The sequence below is a fragment of the Microtus pennsylvanicus genome, chromosome 4, assembly GCF_037038515.1.
Source record: "Microtus pennsylvanicus isolate mMicPen1 chromosome 4, mMicPen1.hap1, whole genome shotgun sequence".
In the NCBI taxonomy this organism is placed as follows: Eukaryota; Metazoa; Chordata; class Mammalia; order Rodentia; family Cricetidae; genus Microtus; species Microtus pennsylvanicus.
This window is the reverse complement of record NC_134582.1, coordinates 17,899,164-17,923,117: the sequence shown is the minus strand read 5'-3', so window position 1 is coordinate 17,923,117 and position 23,954 is coordinate 17,899,164. Positions and strand designations below refer to the sequence as shown.

Here is a 23,954-nt window from a genome sequence, read left to right as displayed (position 1 = left end):
TATCACAGACAGCTGCACTGACGCCCTAATGAACGCTAATGAGCATGGAGGCAGAAGGAGGGTGTGATTCTAACAGTAATACAGGTGCAGGTTTCTGTGCCCCAAAATCTCTGACATGCATTATCTACCTGAGCTAAAATGCAGCCAAAGTTTAAACAGTGGGAAGCTGAGCAAGAGTCAGATACTTCTTTGCAGGATTCACGTTTGCTCTACTCTCAAATCGTCTCTCTTTAACTCTTTCTGCACGTATGCTACCATCTCACCATACGGTCCGGAACAAACGTCTCCCAAGGCCACGGCAGCTCTTCTTAGTTTTTGTCCTTACGTTGTGATGAAAACAAAGAGACTTGAACCAGTGGAAGGGCTTTGCAAAAACAAATGGCCACCTGGTACCGGGAGCTCAAGCAGGCACAGTACACAGCAAACATTCAGAAAGCACCTGCCATTCTTCTCTCAATTGTTCCTCTAATGCCACCAAGCGGCTCTCTTTAGTTCAATGGCCTCTGTGGGACCACACCATTGACCTGATAGCAGCCTGGGCCCCTCTCCCTGACTCCCATGCACCTGGTGCCAGGACCACCCCCACGTGGATTTTCTGGGGCACACTGGCCACATCACTGTAGCTTTTGAACAAGGTCTGTAGACTCTTCACTTTCACACTCCCACGATGGCCTGTCCAGGTTCCTGCTTTTGGTGTCATCTATATATTAAGAATTCTTAATTTACATCTCCATATTGAATCCCTTCCCTGAATTCACATATAGCCAACTACCCAAATCATTTGCACCTGAATGTCTGACTTAATATGCACAAACTCACAGGCCTCAACTGTCCCAGTCAGACCTGCTTTTTCCAAAATTTTACTCACTACAGAAAATGGTAACTTGTTCTTTCATTTACTCAGGCCAAAATAAATAGCTCTTAATCAATTTCTTTAACGTAATTTGTATGTGTAGCATTAGGAAAGCCCATTAGTTTCTTTAAAACATACCCACCATCCAATTGCTTCTGACTGCCTCCCCAGGTACCACTTGGGTGCTGACATGAGGACAAGCAGCCTAGGCTTCTGTAGCAGACAGCCTCATCCTGATGCCCCAGCTTTTTACTCCGGCTTCAACATGATAGCAGTTGCAGTGATTTGAAGTCACACGTTCAAAGTAACCAATAGTTTCCCTATAACACACAGGCTCCTGATCTGGCAAGTCTTTTTGCTTCTCTTGCTCATTCCAGCCACAATGGCTCCTACCTAACTTTCTGGTATCTAGCATCCTGCAGTTCTCAAGGCTCCCTCTGCTGGGAACCCTTGTCTCCCTCTCCCTGCCAACTCCCAGATCAACCTGTTAACTGCTCAGAGCACTTCCCATCTAAATCTGCAATCTAGGAGGACCACGGGCTAGGGGCGTGGTGGTGGGGGTGTGAACAAAAAACAACACATACCAAAACATCTCCTTATCTGGTTTATTCTTTCTTAAAATATTTGTGAGTGTTTTGCCTGTACATATGTATGCATACTGCATGTGTGCCTGGTGCCCATAGAGGTCAAAGGACTGAAGTTACAAATGGTTGTGAGCCAAAAACTGAATGCTGGGTTTCGAACTCCTGGTCCTTTGCAAGAACATCAAGTGTTCTTAACTATATTCATTCATTCATTCTTTCTTTCTCTTCCTTCCTTCCTTCCTTCCTTTCTTTCTTTCTTTTTTGAGACAGATTTCTCTGTTGTAGTACTGGTAGTCCTGAAACTCACTGTGTAGACTAGTCTGGCCTGAACTCACAGCAATCCACCTGCCTCTGCTTCCTGAGTGCTGGGATTCAAGGTGTGCACTACCATCACCCACTGTATATTCTTTCTTCTTAATGATCAGTAACATTTAGTATAATTTAAATATACACACACCATATATGCACACATGTGTATGTACATGCACGCTTGAGTATTTTCAACCCTTCCTTCTCTGTCTCTCCAATTGCCCTTGACCTGCCCACTCTCCTTCCCTAGAATACGCTCTCCAAGGAAAGTCTTAGCAGTGCTTTGTTTTCTTCCCTCCCTTTCTTTTTTAAAGAAAGGGTTCCACCGTCTCAGAGCTTATCAAGCAGACCAGGCTGGCCTTGAACTTTCTCCCAAATGCTGGAACTGAAGGTGTACCTGGTCAGACAGTGTTTTCCTTATCAGTGAATCCCTGGAGTAAGCTCTGGACAAATCTGAGCCAACTACAGTGCCTGTTAAAGGAGCTCTGATGTGTAACCAGCTAGCTGCCCAGCACTATCATACCTCACTTTGGAGCTTTGCCTTAAGGAAGAAGGCATCTCTGTTGTTCTACTTGAAGTCCTGTGGGTTACAGAAAACTCAGGACATATTCCATTTCTCACCCTACAGAAGGACATGAGGGGGAAAAATCCACAGGGTTTGTAGGTTTCCAAATATGCTAAGCACAAATGCACCTCAAAGTACATCAGAGAGTGCAAAAACACAAAAACAGGCCCCTGAATTCCCAGGGGTTCATGAGCACATAAAGAAAACTCTTAAATCAGGTGCTATAAAGAAAGGAGTCAGAAAAAATGACTTAAACCACCATCGTGTACTCTGATATGTTAAATTTAACCTACCACAGCTATAAAACACTATAAAATAATATGAGAAAAACACAGCAATTAAGCTCTGAGAAAAATTATCTGAGATCTCAGATGATTCTAGTAAAGATGATAGAAAAAAACATTACTTCCGAATAATACTATGTCACTATGTATTTTTACACAGCATAACACCACTACATAATAGTAATACATAATACTGTAAGTCATTATTCTACATACTTTTACACAGAAGAGTAACATCTACTTTCCCCAAATTTTCATTTTATTTGAATATGGATATCATAGAATCATATTTTTAAATAAAACATGAGATTAATATAGCTGAATTCTATGATTTACAATGAGACTTCCCCTCTATAATAAAGGCAGGCATAGAGACTTTCTATAAAAGCAGCACTGTGTACACCCTGAGAAGTTATAGACTCTCTAAAGTGAGAACACCTAAGAACTAAGCCTGGACTGTGTCACATAAAACAGTGTGAATTCAGCCTTCACAATCCCATTTTCTAAAGAAGGGTAAACTATTATAAATAATAAAGCAAATGCTAGATTTCAGTAACAAGTCAGGGCAGGGGGATGCCTGAGCCTGGCAGACTATGGCTTACCTATTTTTTAAGGCACTTCTTCCTAAAGTCATAGTTTTATTTTTGTACCTTCTGATCATTAGAAATACAAAATGTGAAATAGGATATATATATATATCTTTAATTCAGAGCTCAATGTGAGTTTCCTAGGGAGGGTAAGCAAGGAACCCACCTTAAACATGGCATATGCTGTCAGGGCGTTTCCACTCTGGGAGTTTTTCAGGATGTCTACTACACTGTCAGGTAATCCAATGACCTCTAGGAAAGGGATGACATTCACTCCTCTGAAAAGGAAACATATAATTTAGTCACGTATAAACAACAAGTACAAATTTGCCATAATATATATTCAATTCTATTTGCTCAGGAGACTAAAAGAATAAGACTGTGGGCTCCCAAATTGGAGTCCAGCCTGGGCTACATAATGAGCAAATCAAAAAACAACAGTAACAAATCCACACCTACCCAAACTAAACCACCACCACCAAAAACAAACAAACAAAAGTCTAACAGCTGATTCTGTGTGACTGAATGCTTTCATTTCACTCTCTCCAAGTTCAACACACAAGTAGTACTGCCATCCTGCATCTCACAAGGCCATTAAATTAGTCTTATTTAAAAAGCAGACACTTTATTTATAGTCAAAGTAATGGCTTTAAGTAAACCAGGAGAGCAGGGTCAGAACTGTTTACTTGATATTCATCTCCTCACACAAATACCATTTTCTTAGGACACATCAACTCACAGTTCAGGATCTTCTTACCTTTAAAACTTCATCACTACCACTTCTGTGCTATCATGCAAAGAACGAGTGATTCTGTGGGCTTGGCAAAATCCAACTATTCTAAAAGTATGTATTCTTGCTTATCAGATAAAGAATAATTATTTGTATCAGATAAAGAATATTTCTAGTAATTATTCTCTATGATAATAAGGTAAGGAATAATTACAGTAAATTGCAACAGATTCTTAGAGGGAGGGAAGGCAAAGAAATTCCAAGCTGTTAAAGCCTTGACTTAGGTAATTTTAGTTTCCTCATTTTATTGTACCACACTGTTCTAATCTTTCCTCTATGTATTTGTATCAGGACAAGGAATCATCCAAACTTGTAATTATCACATTCATAAAATTTAATACACACAGTAGTATATGGTTAATACAAAAAGTATATTAACATAAAATCTGTAATTTAAAAATTTGCCTCAGTATACTCGCTGCTTTTTCTCTGTGCAGTCTCCCCCTCCCTAGATGTGGAAACTCTAGAGAGAACCAGAGAGGACTTTTGGGGGTGGAGGGAGGCATAGGGACTTTTAGATGTCCAGGATAGCACCCAATCAGAGAGTGAGCTTGTTTTAGGTTAAATTCTCCTACAGCAAAGCCTCGCAGATTGAGCTGTGTCTGGTTTAGCATATGACAGTAATACGTAGCATCCCTTTCTTCCCGTGTCCCATCCCTGGCACTTCAAAGTGAACCTTTAACTAAGGCAGGGTGCTCATATTGCTCCATTATAATTGTTTCTTTCCCTTGTCATTAAGTAAGGGAATTGCCTAGACAAAGATAGTTGGATGCTATTAATTTATTTTTAATATAAAAAAATGGGTTAACTGTAATAAGCCACTGAGAGTACTCTGAGTAGACACTTGGCACCCAACGTGGGGCTGAGTCTACAGAAAGCCTGAGAAAGCTTGGAAAAGAATAGAGTAAAGCATGTTTCTTATGGCAATTTCTTGGGTCTGCTCTGCTTGCTAGAGGCAAGCAAGCGCTCTCATCTAAGAGAGGCTTCCTGACTCAGCTTTAGCTGCAAAACCCTGCAGCTCATTAAGAGGTCCTGCCACGAAACACAAACGGTGTTGACGAAAAGCTGAACGCATGCTTTTCAGTTTTCAGCCGTAGCAGGAAAAAAGCTGCGCCGTTTAAAAATGCCGGCTTTCTGGGCTGTCCTGCCAGGGCAAACTCTGACTCTTTTATGCAGGCGGTTCATGCGGTTTGCAAGCACAGGCTGCTGAAGCTGGCTTGCTGGCAGGGACCTTGAAACACTGTAGACTTGTGGCACTGAATGCGGCTCTGGCCGGTACCTCAGCCACAAGGTTGGAATGGCAGAAAGCTAAGGAATGGGCTACATCTAGCCGGCAAAGCCACGGCTTTAGTCCTACTGATATTGCTAGGTACATTAAAGACTCATGTGGTCAGAAAAACAGAGATACAGTAAAGAGAGCGTCAAAGACAAAACTTTTAAATGATTTACAGTGTTAAAATATATGCAGATTAAAAGTTAAAATTCTTAAAGTAAAAAACAAAAATAAGGAAGAGAGTAGTTGGGTGTGGTAGTACACACCTTTAATCCCAACACTTGGGAGGCAGAGGGAGATTGACCTCTGTGACTTCAAGGTGTGGTAGCACACGCCTTTAATCCCAGTGCCTAGAAGGCTGAGACAAACAGATCTCTGTGAGTTCAAGGTGTAGTAGTGTACACCTTTAATCTCAGAGACAGGCGATCTCTGAGAGTTCAAGGACAGCCTGGTCTACAGAGTTACTTCAGGACAAAGATACAGAGAAACTGTCTCAAAAAGCAAAAAGTTAAAAGTAAAAATAAACAAAATAGAGGTTAAAATAAAGTGCACAAAGATGGAAAATACACAGAAAATTTTGATATTGTATGCTATTATGCTCTCTTTGAATTATTTGAATGCTGAGGAAGGAGCAACAGATGCTAAAAGATATTTGTTTATAAATGCTGCTGAACTAATCCAACATAGATATTTTGATGCCTTGACTTTGAAATTTGGATCTAAGGACATGATGCTTTGGAAAGGAGTTTCTTATTTTGTTTTCACAGAGGATGAGACCCTGTTCATTTCTTCTATTCCAATTTGGTATGTTGGACCACACCCTCCTGAAGGGTTGGTGTGAACACCTTCAGAAAATTGCTTCGCTCAACTGCCAACCGAGATGAAACTAGCACACAGGTTATACCATGAAAGACCTAATTAACGACGCCCCCATTCAGCAGGAAGAAGTTTGGAGAGAAATAACTGCGCCCATATTCCCAAAAAATGTATATAAATGTTCTTTTACATTTAAAGGGGGATATGATATATATGAATAATTTGCATTAGTATAGATTTTGCTTTATTGATAGAGATTTACGGTCAATTTTGTTATATGTATCTGTATTTCTGATATTGATTAAGGTATTGTGATTGTGTAGTTCATTATTAAAATGTAATGTATAATTAGGAAATATAGGTTGTTGATGGATAATCATAAATAATAGTCAAGTTTGTAGTCATGTTAGTTAATATTTTCTAGATGTGCGTAGATATATTTTAGATAGGCATTCTTCATATTTTTCAAAGATTATAGGATATGGCATTTTAAATGTTTTAATAACTTAGGACTTTTCATGACAATGAGACACTCTGCTCCTGGCAGCACCAATATACTTCAAGAGGAAGATGGGCATCGAAGAGGATCCTTATGGAGTTTGACAGCCATTTGGGCAAGAAACTGCTCTTGCCTGGACTATTGCATAAACTGGACAAAGAGAACCCACAGAGAGAGGACTACTGAACTTGCCTAAAGGTGAGATGATCTTTTGGGGTTCCTGATTCATGAAAGAGTCTGCGAGACATTCTGCAGGACACAACAGATAGTGACTGAACTGACTTTGAATTTTCCTGCTTTATGGAAATGTCTGCTGGATACCATGGGCCTGAAGGCTGAAGATGGATGCCCCAACGGTACAGAGGAACTTTGGGTGACTGTCTAGGCAGCGAGATGTCTCTGTCATTTCTAGAGTTTTAAAAGTTGCTTTTTTCTTGTTTGCTTATGTAGTATTGTATCTTTCTGGAGTCTTTGATGGAGTTAAGAATAGTTATAGTTTTCCTTAGTTATGATAAAGATTATTGTACCTTTTACTTGATAACTGTTTTGTTATATGTAATTTTGCTATGTTAAAGTTAAAGCCTTCCTTTTTTTTTTGTTTAAACAGAAAAAGGGGAAATGATGGAGGAAGGTCATTGGCTAATAAAGGAACTGCCTTGGCCCATTTTATTGGTTAGAACATAGGTAGGTGGAGTAAACAGAACAGAACGCTGGGAGGAAGAGGAAGTGAGCTCAGACTCCACAGCTCTCCTCTCGGGAGCAGAAGCCTTAGAGAGACCCCATGCTCCCAGCTCCCAGGCAGACGCAAGCGATGAAGCTCCGATCCAGGATGGACATAGGCTAGAATCTTCCCGTTAAGCGCACCTAGGGGCACTACACAGATGATTAGAAATGGGCTAAATTAATATGTGAGAATTAGCCTAGAAGAGGCTAGATAGAAATGGGCCAAGCAGTGATTAAATGAATACAGTTTGTGTGTTGTTATTTCGGGGCAGAAGCTAGCAGGCGGCTGGGGTGCTGGGGATGCAGCCCCGCTGCCCATATTACTACAGATATTGCTAATCATTACCCATGAAGACTAGCTAGCATCAAAAATAAGAAATCAGAATGGCAGAAAGAACCATTTTAAAAAGGTAAAATTAAAAATCAACCAGGAGTTCAATACTACCATTTATCTGCATATTCAAGTTTCTTTTAAAACAACAATACAATCCTATTAAAGTAAGCCTCAGTATTAGACTTGGCCTTTTAATGGCTTAAGTTTTTAAAGCAACATCTTATAGCAAGCTAGTTTAATCTTTTAGCACAAAGATGATTATGAAATTATTTCATTACTTCCCAGTTCCAACTAAACCCAGCACATAAAATCTATGCATTTAACACCAATAATAAGACAAAATTGGGCCAAATAAGAAAACTCTCTCCCCACCCCCCCGGAGACAGGGTTTCTCTGTAGCTTTGGAGCCTGTCCTGGAATTAGCTCTTGTAGACCAGGCTGGCCTTGAACTAACAGAGATCTGCCTGCCTTTGCCTCCCCACTACCACCCAGCTGAAAACTTTTATCATAAAGATAAGAATCTAAATCAAGCCAGAAAACTCAATGTTTGCCACTTTGTGGTCGGGCAGGAATGTGCGCTTTAACTGTCAGTTTATGATCGTTCAACAAGGCCTAAGAAATGTTCACTATCTAGAGAAAGTACAGTAAACACCAGCAGAGCTGTGGCTGAGAGTGCACCTGTGTGATCAGGAACCCGAGTCTATGGACACACAGTATGGGCAACACAGTTGTTATTGAGCCATAAGTAATTACACGAAATACTTATGTTTAGAGAACAGACCTCTGCTACCTTTTGCCAGACAGTAGCAGTCAGGAAGCTCAATATAAAACACACCCATTAGCATAATTTAGCTCTGTCTGAAATACAGTTAAGAGCTTCAGAACATTGCCACCTAGCTAAATATAGGATACTTTGCTTTTAGACTGTGGGAGTAACTAAGACAAACAGGTCATAAGTACAACATTGATGCCAATGTCCATGCTTCCAGAAACAGTATTTTCTCCCTTTCTCTTACTAGTAGAAAGGCAACCAATAAGGAAAGAGTGTTTTCCAGTTAGAATGCTCTTAAAGAAATACAACGTTTCTGTTAGCTGGATGGAAAACCGGAGCTTAATATAACCGACTTCAACCTGACAGTAAACCATTCCCACTGGAACGTACTAATTCTGTTTTCTTTTGTAGACAAGAATATTTTATAAAGTATTAGTTGTGGTTAAGTCATCCACTCAACATACGTGAACTCATTAGGACAGGCTATCATACTGGGCGGTAGGTGGTGGCTCTTGGCCATGAGTCCATGTTGCCCAACAACCCCAGGCCAGCAGGCAGCCTCACCTCTATATTCTGACACAGCATTTTACAAAAGAAGAGAAAGTCAAGATCATGTATGACAGAATCACCCCTGCTGCTTTAGGTGAACTGAAGAATCTAAAATACAACTATTATCTCCAGAATACTTGGGGTCTGCTTTTTCAATAAAATAATTTGTTTATCATTTGATTGTGTTCTGACAATAAAGCTTGCTTGGAGTTAAAGGGTGGAGCTAGCCATTAGCTGACCAAAATCAACCATAGAAGTTTGAGCGGGCTAAAGACAGATTTAGAGACAAGAAGTAGAAAGGCATGGCTGAGAAAGGCTCTTGGCTCTTTTGGATTGAGGAAGGAGAGGGAGGGAGGGAGGGAAAAGGAGAGGGAAAATGAAAGAGAAAGGGAGAGGGGAAGAGAGAGGGAGGGGAAAGAAAGGGGGGAGGTTTCTGGTTGCTTCTCTGCTGCTTCTCACCCCAGTATCTGACTCCCAAGTTTTTATTGATATGCTATAATAGGCCAAAAAGCAACCTCATACTCAATTAACTAAGGACATAAGGTTTCTTCATGAGACCAGAAACTGGGAGAAGATATGATCTTTGACAATACTGAACCACAAGAATCCTCAAGTGGCTCAAAAAAGAAAATGCATTATGTCTAAAGCCACATATCTGATGGCAGAATTAAATGGCCCCAAGAACTGAGTAGCTTCTGTCAAAAATAGGACAATTCTGAGGACTTCTACAAATATTAAACATGTATAGAAAATGTCTTTAACAAAAAATATAATGCAAAGAAACAGAACAGTATCAATTACATAAAGAAAAACCTGTCCCTCTAGAACCGCAGTGAGAAACACCCAAACCCTTGTTTTCCAGGAAGAGAAGCCCACTTCCCACCACCTTGGGACAGATACTGTAGCTATCTTGGTAGATACTCTAAAAAAAGACACCTGTCTTTCTGTATGCAGCCATCAGACTGTTGAGGCAGACAGAGGTCTCCAAGAACTGGAACCACCTCAGCTGTCATCTGCTAAAGGAAAATGCTAGAGCCTTGGAGGCCAGCCAAAGGGGGAGCTTGCTGACTTTGAAGAACAGATACAAGACAAGACAATGGTGGACAGTGATGGATGAGACCACACTTTGATCAGAATTGATTAGTTATGCCTATCTCTTGTCTTCTGTTTAAACCTAAACCTCACATCAGTAGCACAAAGATGGACTCAGGTTTGTGTTTGTGGCCAGTGGTGACTGGACTCATGCTGGTCACACTGAATAAATCAGCTTTCTCTGCTTTTACCATTAGTTGTCTTTTAAAGTAGATTATTAAAGGGGGCTAAGCCTAGGCCCATAATTTGACCCTAAAAACTCCAGTAATAGTATTTTTCATTCAGCAGGCTCATCAGCTTCTCTGCCAAGGGGTGATCTCCTTATACACAACTGTTATATTTTGTTAATGCCTTAACAGCAAGGCATTAAACACAAATAAGGCATTAAAAAATTAGTGGACTTTGATTAGAAGAGTTAACAAGAGTTAACAAGTTAAGGTCACAGCATGTGGCCCCTGAGGGCAGAACTGCAGGTTTCCCTGCTTTCCAGCAGGGTGATGAATACACCTTACCTTAAAAGGCAGGAACTGTAACCATAAAAGATGCACTTGAATACTTTCCATCCAATACCAGAGGGTAGGCCCACCAGTCTCACTTCCCATCAGAACAAAATGACTTAGCATGCTATCAGTCAGAATGCATAATCAGTATCAGTCTGTGATGAATTCATGTTAGCTAGGCTCTGGCAAAAGAGCCTGTGAATTTTCTACCAATACTATACACTCACCCAAACGAATAGTTTTTCACATGTAGAAACACCATAGAAACATGTAAGTATAGAACTCGTGGTTCGGCCGCATTTCTAAAACCTAGACTTAGGCTGGAAAGATGGCTCAGTGGGTTAAGGTACTCACTGCTAAGTCAGCCTGAGTTCATCCTCTGAGACCCATAAGGTGGGAGAGAAGTGCCAACTGAAAGTTACCTTCTGAACTCCACATGCATACCCACCCACCTATCCAACAACAAATAAATGTAACAAAACAACAAGGACCTTACTTCTGAGTCCTCAGAAGTAAGCTGTCAGCAATGAGACCAGGAGATGGCTCAAAGACCAGAAAACCTATTCAGTTTCGGTGTGGGCTCCACCTCTTATCAGTTGAATTAGCTTATTTCCCCTCACCCAAACTGTTTCCATATTCATACATGGGAAGAACTGTATCACTTACTGTATTTGGTTGTTGGAGGAGTAAATGAAGATGGCAGTTAAAAATTGATCAAAACACTTGCACCCATAAACAAACATTAGATATTCTCAATAAAATGTGATAATAGCTATAAAGTAGTTTTCCTCTGTCAATCAAGGCATGAGACAGAGAAGGGCTGGAAAGGGAGCTCAGTGGTTAACAGAGTATGTTGTTCTTGCACAGGACCAGAGTTTGGTTCCCAGCTCCTAAAGAGGGCAGCTCACAACCACCTATAACTCCAGCTCTGGAGGAATTTGATCCTCTGGCCTCTATGGGCACCTGCATTCACATGCACACACCCAACAGACACATATGCGTTTTAGAAACAAAATAAATCTTAAAGAAAGTTAAGGGCCAGTGAGATGGTTTGGTGGGTACAGGTGCCCGCCTGCAATCCTGACATGAACTCGATCGTGGCACACAAGGAGAGAACTGACTCCCACCAGTTGTCCTCTGACCGCCATGTGCTTGGCCGCCTCCCATGTACAGATAATAAAATAAAAACTAAGGCTTTCAGCATAAACAAGAAGACTAACGTGATAAAAAGTGGGAAGGCAGTCAACTAAGCAAAGACTTACTTTATAGCTGCATAGTAAAATGTTCCAAACCAAATACCAGAAGTTATTAGATGCACAGGAATTAAGACTTTTCCATATTGTCTGAAGGTTTTCTTAAACCGTTGATAAAGACTAATAGACTTGTCTTGTAAAGGATCTGGCTCTTCCTTCTTTTCTGATGGAGTTTCTTGGGATGTGGCACTGGAAGATAAAACCCTCTTGGCTAAAATATCCTGCTCCCAGCGTTCCTGGTGAAGGGCTCCCTGCTGAGGTGGCTGAGCATTTAATAGATTCCTTCGCTTTGCAAGGCACTGCACAGCAGGTAAATGTAACCACTGCTTTCGAAGGTGTGGTGTCCAAACTAGTCTGTATTCATCTCTGTGCCAAGGTAAGGGTCCTTTTATGCTCCTGTGGTGATCAGAGAGCTTGGCTTTCAGTGGTTCCAAGAATGTCCTGAGTGTCAGCCGAGACATAGTCCGTGGTACATTCCATTGCATTTTGAAGGATGGTGATGGATTTCAGCTTCTACAGAGACTAGATTTAGAAAAATTATTGTATTACATATAGATTTTCACTTTAAGTCAAACTATTTAAAAATTAACTGTAATTCATTAGAAATAATAGGACAGACAAACTGGCACCTAATCTGCAGGAAATGTAGTTAAGTTACATAGTTTTCAGGCACTGGGATTTTAACATAAAACACATTCTACAAACATAAGAAGTCTGCTTAGCAGGCATCACAAACGGTAACACTAAGAAACCCTTCCACCACTGAAAACGGGAGGTTTGCAAGGACTCTTCTGTTGTACAGATCCGAGTACAGATGTTTGGGGACATAATTCCATGCACTTTGTTCTCAGACTCTGCCTAAGCCAACAAGTAAAATAATAACTACTTTAACAAGGTTCTTACAGAATTGTGCTATTTCTGGTGGAAAGCTACTCTGTAAATACAATAAATTCACAAGTGTTAAGGTTTGGATATTTATGATTAGTACCATCTATTCTATAAAAGCCTTTAAACAAGTAATAATAAAGTTCTAAATCACATATGTTATCGATGATGTTAAGAAACAGCCTGGAATTTTATCTTCTTTCCCCCTATATCAAGAAAAGAGAAAGAGAAGAAAAGATTTCTCATGATTTGACTTGGCATTAGTGTTGATACAGACTGACAAGGTACTTAGGAGAAAGGAGGATTGCAAGATGGGGATCAGACTGGGCTACAAAGACTAATTCTGTCTAAAGAATTCAAGGGGCCGGAGAAATGGCTCAGCAGTTAAGATTACTTGCTATTTTTCCAGAGGACCTGAATTCAGTCGCCAGCACCCACACCAAGCAGCTTACAGCCCTCTGTAATTCCTGCTCCAGGGGATTGATTCAACACCCTCTTCTGACCACAATACAATCATGACAAGATATTAACCCCCCTTACCTCCACTGAAAGGTAAGATATCATTTTAAAAGAATGTGGACTTCAGAAAAAGACAAGGTTTAAACTTAATCAAGAATATTTTGGAGCAAATTATTTAGTCTCTTTAAATGCATGTTTTTCAGTAGCAGATGGAATTATAAGAACTACTAATGTATAGTCCTTGTTCCATCCCAGCATTTTAAAAAAAGACTTATTTATACTTCAGTGTGTATATGTGTGTCAGATTACCCTCGAGCTGAACTACAGGCAGTTTTCAGTCATTTAACATGTGTGCTGAAAATCTGTCTTCTGGAAGAGTTGCCACTGCCGTTAATGACTGAATCATCTCTTCACCATTTTCCACTCACGTATTCCAGGGCTGCCCGGATGTCCTTTAAATACACAGTAGCCTAAGTGGTATATCTTAGCACATAATAGTATATTTACTGCCCATTCTTTCCTTCCTTCTCATTATTTCCTATCCCTTCCCTTGGGCATCCCCAGAATGTCCTGTTCTCTCTTTGTAAGAATTATAGGTAGAAATGTATGCCCACAGTAACCGTTCTAATTAACAGGTGTTTTGTCCTCTGTATTCATGCTCTTGTTAGTACTTCTCTCTGGCACTGGAGTCAGTTATTTCTGAATCATCTTTCTGAAGCAATTGTGTGTGTGTGTGTGTGTGTGAGGTTTCTTGTAATCCTTTTCAAGAATGGCATGGGTCAGCACGTGTGTATCTTTCCGTACTACCCTGCTCCTCGGCCTTGGTGTCACTGATCATGGGTCGCTCCCGCCGGACCTGAGCACACCGAGCACATTCCTTAGCCCGCCAGATGAAGGCCAAGAAGCGGCGGCCGGACCTGGATGAGATTCATCGCGAGCTGCGGCTGCTGGGCCTCCCGCGGGCCAAGCCGGAGCTGGACGCCAAGCCTGACCCGGTTCTGCACGCCGAGCCTGACCCGGATCTGCCAGGGGGCGGCCTGCATCGCTGTCTGCCTGCGCGAGGTACTTCATCGATTCTGCCAACCTGAAGACCCATTTCCGATCCAAAGACCACAAGAAGAGGCTGAAGCAGCTGAGCATCGAACCCTACAGTCAGGAAGAGGCTGAGAGGGCAGCGGGCATGGGCTCCTATGTGCCCCCCCAGCACCTGGGCGTGCCCACATAAGTGTCCACTGAGATCCCTGAGATGAACACATCCACCTGAGGGGCCTTTGGATGCAGGGCAGAGAAACTCCATGGACAGTGAGTGGTTCAGCGGCTTGACTGAGGGTTTGGGGGAGATGATCTCTTCTGGATGTTCTACCCAAAATAAAGGACCCGGACAAGAAAAAAAAAAAAAAAAAAGAATGGCATGGGAAAAGTCTTTGCCAGTTATTTCATGGTAATTTTTAGGTTCATTTGTTGAACCACAGGGCTAAGTCACTTGTCACTGCTCATGAGTCTCTGAGTATGTAAATTTTTGTTTGTTTCTAATTATGGAGTCTGGCTAGCACTGACTGCTACAATTTCTGCATAATGTAAGACAGTGAAGTGTCTTGTTCAATGTCCTGGGACCGTACTCTTCTGGAGTCTGAGGGCTATAACTCTCCATTTTTTCTTGAGCTTTGATGGCTAGTTGGGGTATTATCTGACCAGGCAGGGCTCCATTTCTGATGTTAAAATGGTATGCTCTGCCCTTGGAATGAATTCTGGCAAGTCTACCTACATTTTGTGTATCCCTTCTGTGAGGAGCCCTGACTTGAAGCCAAGATCCCTGCTTTGTAGGCACTATTTAGAGCAACAAGTTTCTGGCCAATCTGAACACTTTTGGACTAAACTTTGTCCAGTAGAGCAATGGCACTATATACCTGATTATATTAGGCCTCTTGCGAGTGTGACAGTCTGCATCCTTCAATGCCTCATAAGTAAACTAAACACTTTTTTTAAAAAAGCATATTAATTATTTGGTGCTGTGAAAATTTAATTTTCCAGAATCTTACTGGGATAAAACTCTGTTGTGTATGATTGTTTCTTGATCCAAAAGAGCCATGTGCTATAATGACTTATAACCTTAATTGTGCACTAGGAGGTATGTATTAAGTTTTATAAGGCATAAGAATAATCTTTTAATGTCTTTTGAGATTGTTGTTCTTCTCTCTAATAAAATTCTGTGACTTTCTGTGATTTTAGGATGATGCTTACATAGGGTTAGTGTTGCTTCCAGTAACCAAATAGAACTTGGCAAACTCTGTGCATCTTTTTAGGTGTAAGCACCCCTACTGCACTAATTTTGTTTTCTCTTGTTTTTGATTATATGCTTGCTATTTGATGACAGCTAAGTCCTAAAAATTTTTTTAAGTGGTGTATGGTCTTAGTTTTTCTTATTAATTCCTCCTCCCCCATCACCTAGCCACTTTCATGATCAACACAGAACACCCTGTGACTAAATAGTTTCCCCCTTTTTCTTCTTCTTCTTTTTATAAAATCACACAATTCCTCAGAGTGTCGACAACAACTGAATATTTTATCTTACAAGGTGATTTGGACAGTATATTCCAATTAAAGTTAGATCTCATTGTACAAGGTTAACATCACTCTGACTCTAAAACCAGACAATGGTACAACTAGTACCACTGGGGAACAGACAACACTAAACTCCCCCCACCCTGCCCAAATATTGGCAAATCAATTCTAATTACACAACCAAAAGTTCATACAGCATGCTAGGTGAGATTTTCTACTGGGGTGAATAATGGTTCAACATAAGAACATTAAAAGATCTAACAACACATCAGCTTAATGAAAATTGTAATTGTATTTATAGGTGTAGAGAAAGCATGTATGTAGTAACTATCCAAACAGATCAGGGATGGAAGAATACTCTACACAACTTTTACATGTGACAAACCTATAGTCAATGCCATACTAAAATGAGGAAACCTGAAAGTGTTTCTTTTCACATCTGAACACAAGTATATCTACTTTTGCAATACATTTTAGCCAAAGCAATGATGAAATATGTATATGAGAAAAAATTATCTTTGTTTGCAAATGATACAATCCATAAAAACGCCTAGACTCTACCAAAAGACTCACAGAATTGGGAAATATAACAAGCTGCAAGATACAAAAACCATAAAGTTTATCATTTTTATTTATGAATTAATAACATACATTCTTTGGGAATTACACCTAACTGTGATGCAGACCCAGATTTCCTCCTTCCAGTGGATTTCCCCCTCTAACCCACTCGCATTCCATTGTGTCAGCCTTTGATACCAAGACACACTATCCACCTGGGACCCTGCAGCCATACCAGGCTGGGCCTAAGGTGACAATTCATACTATCCCTCTTGTCCTCCATTATGATCTCTTCATTCTTACCCGCAGCTCTCCTCCCACCCCAATTCCATTCACTGAAGGCTCTGGATACAAGTGCAGGGTCCCATCCTCGGCCCCTATCCATTCATCTCTCCAGATTATTCTGTCTTACTGTAACTTCCATACACTGCATCTCTGACTTCCTGGGGAGTTCACCTCTTGGTAGCTCTTTCCCTTGGCTTCTTTCAGCCTTCCGCTTATTCCTTCTATCTCTTATTTCTCTTTGCCACCAACCAACTACAAAAACATTCTCTGGAGGCAACTCACAGCCACACACTTTCTGAGATCCATAGTGAGCAGCAGAAACCAAGGACCAAAACACCCAGCCTACAAAAATCAAATGTCCACAGCTAGAATCACCCCAGTCACCAGACCTCCAAGGTACCTAGAAACCAGCACAAAAAGACAATCTGCTTCCATTAGAATCCATAACCTAGAATGAGGCCCTCATAAACATAGAAGAGCTGAGGCACAAGACAAGGGCTTCAAAATAGCAATTATGAATATGTTCAAGGACATTAAAGAGGAAATAAATAAATTCCATAATAAAATCTATGAAAACAGAAACAAATAGAGGAATGAAAATAATGAGAACAATTCAGGGCATAAAAGTAGTATTTAACAAAGAAATAGAATCACTAAAGAAAATCCAAACTGAGATAAAACTGGAAATGGAAGCCCTCAGAGACAAGTCCACCAGTAGAAACAGAGAATGACGGGTGCTGAAGACATGGAAGAAGACAGGAGAGAAAGCTGCAAATTATGTTTTGACTTTCATATTTATCCACTGGCCCACATGCACATATGCAAGGGTACATATACTCGAACCCACAAAATGTGGGGAGAAGTAACAGTCGATGGGTTTTGATGCCTGTCAGCAGTTCAGAGTGGGCTTATGACAGAACAGTTTAAGGAATGGGAGGGTATTTCCTATGTATACAATGGAGACTACAGGAAGCTTGGCAGCTCTTCAGTGTCTAAGCCAACCTACCATGGGCAAGGCAGAGCTAGAGCTCTGGAACAACAAAAGTTTCCTTGTCCTTTAAACTTCGTCACTGTCTTTTTCCTTTACTGTTAAAGCCAACTTAAGTCCATTTCTGCTACCTGAAGCGGAAAGTAATGTACTGGTGACGCCAGGTGAGCAGAGCTATCGTCTATCACTCTGACGCACTCCAAATACACAAAACTGCTATCTGCTTGGTTTTCCTCCTCACACTGCTGAACTGTCTGGGCAACATTTATGGTATAACGTCTTTTGCACATGAACTGACGAAGGAGCATTTTTGAGTAAGATTAATGCTGCCTGCTGCCTGAAATGTCAGTTTCATCAGTGCTTATTGAACTGTTTTAGCTTAGCCCAACTCTGTTGCAGATATATCGCGGAGAAAAAGCAAAATACAAAATCCTTAGAAATCTACTATCCAAAGTTTAAAAGAAAAGGTACATAGGTCAGACAAAGATCTTTTTTGAATGACAGACTAAAGAACAACAACAACAACAAAAAAAAACATATACTAGTGAGTCTTTTGATAATACAAAGGTTAACCAATTTGTATGAAAATTAGCAGGGGCCAGTGCACTAGAATATTATATCTAAAAAATTGTTTGGTAGGTTCATGAAAAAAAAATTTAGGTAGTAGTAGAGCAAAAGAGTTACCTAAAGTAGGAATGGTATTTCAGAAGCTAGAAATCGGTACGGGTTCTTGCTATATCATTCATGGTTAAGAATTATTTTGAAAAAAAAAAGGGGGGGGGGAGGATCAGAATTTAAGATTTTACTTTGCCCCAAATACTCTAGTGCCTTAATTTATTGACCTCTTATCTCACCCTATAACACACTTTAGCCACCCCATTTTATAAACACTTCATACATTTCTATTGGTAATTATCAGTAGCTATACTCCACCACGAACTCCTTCATGACCACAATATCCTACATGTCTGCCACTTCTTCTAGACTGCCATTGCAAAGTCTTTCTCATATGGAGTGCCACCTTCAGTTACCTTTCTGAGGAAGGAGGAAAGCAAGGGAACGACAGTGACACGGGGGAAAGCCTGGGAGACGGAGGAGGCCACACTGCTGGGGCTTAACTGTTTTTGACCACTGAGAAGGGAGGAAAAGGAGAATGACAAATGCATGCTGCCAGTCAGTTTTCCTTCTCCATTATACAGTCAAGGATCCCAGGAAGAGAATGGTCCACAGAAGACCATCCTTCCCAGCTCAATGTAATTAGGACAACCAGCTGCTGCAGAGCCAGAGCCAAAGGCCCATCTCCCAGGTGATTCTAGATCCTGTCAGGCTGACAGCAAGAGCCATCATGGCTCCCTTATTAGGAATATAATTCTGGGTACGAACCTTTCATCTCTCTCTTTCTCCCTTTCTTTACCTGGTCATTCTGATGGCAGGATTGTTTCAGCTTGTCTGACTGGATCCCTGTTCCCCTTCCTCTTTTCAGTCTACCTTTAATTGGCACTTCCTGCATTCTCTGAAAGGCTCTGGAGTTTAAGAATACTGTTTTGTTCCTAATTACCTGTTAGCATACTGCCCTGGTGGAGGGATCCATCAGCTGTAGTTGTTTCTGCAGATGCTGTCTATGTGAGAGTAGTACTGGGGATTGGGCCCCGTGTCCTGAGCACACATATGTGGACGGTTTAGCTATTGAGCTATACTGTTAGTGCACCTCAATCCTACTGTAAATCAGTTCTACTTGAATACAGAAAACTCCTCAATTTGAAAGAATAGGGATTAAAATACCTAATCATGGACTGCACCCCAGATACGTCCCAATAAGCATAAGAAACATGAAAAATCAAAGCAATGTGAGTTGATCAGAAAATAATTCATTCTACAGTAGTGAATTCCACTGCAAGAGAGGTATGTGGAATCTCAAATAACTCAACAGAATGATTGTAAGAATGTTCAATAAAGTCAAAGATGACATGAGTAAACTGAATGATTTCAAAGAAAATTAAATAATCAGCTGAACAAAATAAGACAATATAGGATTCGAAAGGGAAATTCAATAAAGAAATAGAAGAAGGGGCTGAAGAGATGGCTTGTCCTGCATAAAGCCTGGAGTTCATATACCCAGAATCTATGTAAATGCTAGGTGGGCATGGTGGGCCACCTGGAATTCCAGCCTGGAAGGAAGGCAGAGAGGAGGTGCTCAGAGCAGCTGCCTAGCCAGACTCACGCAGGTGAGAGCTGGGTTTGAGTGGGATGATGCCTCAATGAAAATGGCCAAGAGTAGTTGAGGATGATTCCCACATGCTCACACATGTGCATGCTCACTCGCACACAATGCAAACATGTATATACATAGGAATATCCAACACACACACATGCATGAAAATGGGGGAAACAGACATAAAAAATAGGAATTTTAGAAAACCTCAACACTGTCAAAAAATTCAGTGGAAATTCTCATTAATAAAACAGATCAAATGAAAGACAGAACACGGGGTCCTGGAAACAAGGTAGATGAATTAAAACAGGCAAAAAAATAAGAACATGTGAGATCTATGGGACAACATCAAAAAGCCACGGTGGAAGGACAAGAACCAACACCCAATGATGTCCACAAGGCCACACTCACACTCAATACACAATCACAGACATCCACAGAACACACGTAGATGCCTCCACTGAGATATTTTAAAGAAGAAAAAAACATAGCAAATATTGCTGTTTGTAGAAAAGGGAATCTTTACACACTGCTGATGAGAATGTAAAGCAATTCAGCAAATATAGAAAAAACTAAAAACAGAACTGCCATATTGGTTCAGTGATCCCACTCCTGGCAATATACACAAAAACTTCAAACCAATATACTACAAAGAGACCCCTTACGCTCATGTTTATTGCATCACTACTCACAACAGCCAGCTTTTGTAATTAGCCTAAGTGTACATTAACAGGTAAACAGTGGAGGAAATGGAACACATATACAAAATAGTTTTGTTTAGCCATAAAAAATGAGACTATGGTGGTGGCGCTGGGGAGACTGTCAGTAGGTTAAGTGTTTGCCTGCATTTGTGAAGATCTGAGTTAGACTTGCCAGGACTCATGTGAAAGCTGGGCCCAGTGGTGCCCATCTCCAATCCCAGTGCCCCACAGTGAGATGGGAGAACACAGCTACTGGTACAACAAAGAGACCATGACTCCAAAGAAGGAAGGCAAGGACTGACAGTGAAGGTTGTATTCTGACTTTCATACTCCTGCCTGCACTCACGTACACACCATAAATACATCCACTGCGCAAGTGTGCGCATACATACACATACACACACACACACACACACACACACACACACACACACACGTATGAAATACTGTCATTTGCCTTGAAATGGTACAACTGAAGATCACTATGTTAAGTAAAAAAACCCTGACCAAACAAGAAAAGTATTGTTGTTTTCTCTCATATGTGGATCCCAGCTATTACAGATGAAAGCATTTACATATGTAAATGAGTGTGTGTGACATGAAGTAGGAGTATCTTAGAAAAGGAAGGGGACAAGTAGGAGGGGAAGAAAGTAAAGGATTTAAAAACAGTAAATATGGTCAAATATATACTTATAAAGTATTTATGAAATCCATTATAATGACAATGACTTTACATATAAATATGCCTCTGCCTCCAGAGTGTTATGGTTAAAGGTGTGTACTACCACGCCCATCTAATAAAAATAATTTTTACAGTCACCCCCATAAACATTCTCAGTACAAAATCCACAGGGGCGATACATAAAACAAACAGGAAAGTTAGACACAAGCTTGAAACATTTATAACTCTAAGTTAAAATAGTGGTTGTTCTTGATAATAATCACCTTAAATCAACAGGTAACTACATCTACAAAATACCGAGATTTATTATTATACAGATTAAATATTAGGTACTATAGCCTGAGTAGACATATTAGTCATCACTCATAGATTCTATTAAATATTCCTTTCAACCCTAGAAAAATCCTTTTTGAAAGAATATTTTATTTTCTGCTTTGAAGAAATGTCAACTTTCAGCTCGGCAGACATAGTTAATCAGAAGAACTGTCACTTTTTGGAGGGACTATTTAGAGAAACTAAACAAAACTCTACACTTTCTGTTCCTACAGAACAAGATCATTCTTAAGAAGTTCCAACATCTTCAAGATCATTCTTAAGCTCAACATCTTATCTACATGTTAGATACAATGTTTCAAACACTATATTCAATTTAAAAACAGAAACCACACATTAAAAGTGCACCTCAGAGAGATATATTCTTACCTTCTTACAAATGGTTTCAAACAAATTCTGTTGCATTTAAACGTAAGATAAACACTTTCCTTCTCCGTGCTTCAGCCATTCATTAAGCAGGTACTATGTAGCAGGTGCTGTTTAAAGAACCCGAGCTAAATCACTGAGGAACATGAAGGCTCCAGTCTGGGCGGAGCTCATAATCTGGCAAAGAAACACCCTTAGCCAGCTGTTTTCTCTCCAAACGTGACAACTGGAGTGTTAAAAATTGTGAAAAGAGTTTTGAAAATCTGTGTGTTGGGCAACTTTCAGTTTTGAGTGTGACCTTCTTAGGACACCCTGTCTGATTATTAGCATAGAGGTCCTGGGTCCAAATCCTGGTGTCGCCATTTCCTAGACTGACCTTGGCAAAGAAGCTTAATCCTCATCTGTAAAACAAAATAACCCTAACTACCCTACTGGGTTACACAGGAAAATGAGCAAGGAATGTGTGAAACGGCAGGAAATACGAAATTATCAGCTACTATTTCAACCCAGTTTCCAGAAAACCAGACAGCACTCAGACAAAAATGGGGATAAAGGTACCGCTTAGGACATTTTCATCTGTCACAGATAGTTCCTGCCCACTTTAATATTCCAAGAGTCCTTTCTCCAGCAAGTCATTTTATGTGCGTCAAAGTCTACAAAGAGGTCAAGTTTGCATATCTCCTTCATAACATCAACTCATTATGGGAATCGAATAAACATGGCGTCAAGAGGCTTTAAAGCCATTAAGAGAAAAATTTAATACCTGTGTGGTCGGTGTCTGTCTGAATTGCCAGCATCTGGGAGGCCTGACACACGAGGATCATGAGTTTAAGTCCAGCCTGAGCTACATAATGAAAGTCTGTCTTTAAAGTTTTTTAAAGTCAAAATTAGGCTAATTTTCTCTAAGATGACAATAACAATTATCTGAGGGAAAACAACAAAATAAAACAAGACTCAATTCCTGGATTCAACAACGCTTCAATGTGCAGGCAGCGAGCTGGGGCTCTAGAACCCACAATACCTTTCTTTGCATTGGTCAATACTCACGAGCGGAAATTAACTCTTAAACTGGATAATGGCAGATAGTAAAATACACAATCCCAGTTATCTGAAATAGATTTCTCATACTTGTTAAAAGGGAAGTCGTTTAAGGGTTGTAAAGGACTCACCAACCTCAGAAGGGCTAATGTCCACAAACTGCAAGTGGAAGCTATACACTGCAAAACTTGCTGACGCCAAGGCCATGCTAATAAAATTGCCGACGACTAGCAAAACACACTTTCAAAGCTGCTTTGGAAGGATCAAATTTGCTGAAGAGCAATACAGGATACATTGCAAACCTGTGGGTTTTCCCACAACTTTGACGGAGGGATGGTGAGGCACGTTAATGTGCTGGTACCATAAACTACCTCACTCCGCAGGAAAGATTCTAACCCTGACCCTCATCTTGGGGTGAAAGCCTGTAACGGTATGCCTCTCTGGAGCGTGGGGCCCGACTACAAACAAGGCGATAAGAAATGGCCCGCCAGTCCCACAGGCGAAACTGTTGGTTATTTTGGAAAGGACACCCGGACTAGCAAGGACGGACGGAAAAGCAGGGCGTTAAGAACCACAGAGCGAGAGGGTGAAAAGCGGTGCCAGGGGGAGCGAGGTCTGCCAGGACTCCTGAAGGACCCGGGACAGGGGTGACCTCTTTCGAGCGGCTCCGGCAAGGGGGTGCTGACGACTCCCGCCTGCAGGAAGGAGGCCGCCACTCGCCGTGCGCGGCGCGCCCCGCTGCCGTCAGACCCACGCCCGCGGTGAAGGTGCCCTCCGGCCCCCTCCCGGGGCCCCACGGCCAACAAGGACCCAGGCTACCTCTCAGGATGTGGGAGGGGGGTCTCCACGGAATCCCGCCGCACGGGCCGGAAGACGCTGCCTCGCCAAGGCGACCCGGCCGAGCGTGGGGCACGGTGCCGTGTCGCAGGACTCAGGCCAGCGCTAGGCCTCCACCGCCCTGGCCAGCCGCGCCCACTAGCAACGTGCTCCGACCCTCCGTGCCCGCTCGCAGGTCCACAGGGCACGCCGCCGCGCTAGGAACCATGGGACTCGTAGTTCCGGCGCGGAGGAAAAAACGCTCCAGGGTCTGGCTCTCCAGTTA

The 23,954-nt window shown here is 41.3% G+C and overlaps 1 protein-coding gene and 1 pseudogene across 3 annotated transcripts in view; one reads left to right on the top strand and one right to left on the bottom strand.

Moving 5' to 3' along the window:
* Fam210a (family with sequence similarity 210 member A) overlaps positions 1–23,888 on the bottom strand; it is a 31,174-nt gene extending 7,286 nt beyond the window's left edge. For 2 of the 3 annotated variants that reach the window (XR_012910256.1, XM_075968402.1), the window contains exons 1-3: positions 23,672–23,885; positions 11,793–12,305; positions 3,349–3,460 (exon numbers count right to left, since the gene is read on the bottom strand). Coding sequence is in view for 2 of the 3 variants with exons in the window: in XM_075968402.1 (XP_075824517.1) it covers positions 3,349–3,460; positions 11,793–12,268 (588 nt within the window). In the remaining variant the exon portion in view is untranslated. Of the gene's footprint in view, positions 1–3,348; positions 3,461–11,792; positions 12,306–23,671 lie in introns of all 3 variants that reach the window. The other variant, XM_075968404.1, reaches the window with a different exon arrangement.
* LOC142847608 (zinc finger protein 593 pseudogene) lies at positions 12,305–15,670 on the top strand (annotated as a pseudogene).
* Positions 23,889–23,954: the final 66 nt, after the last annotated feature.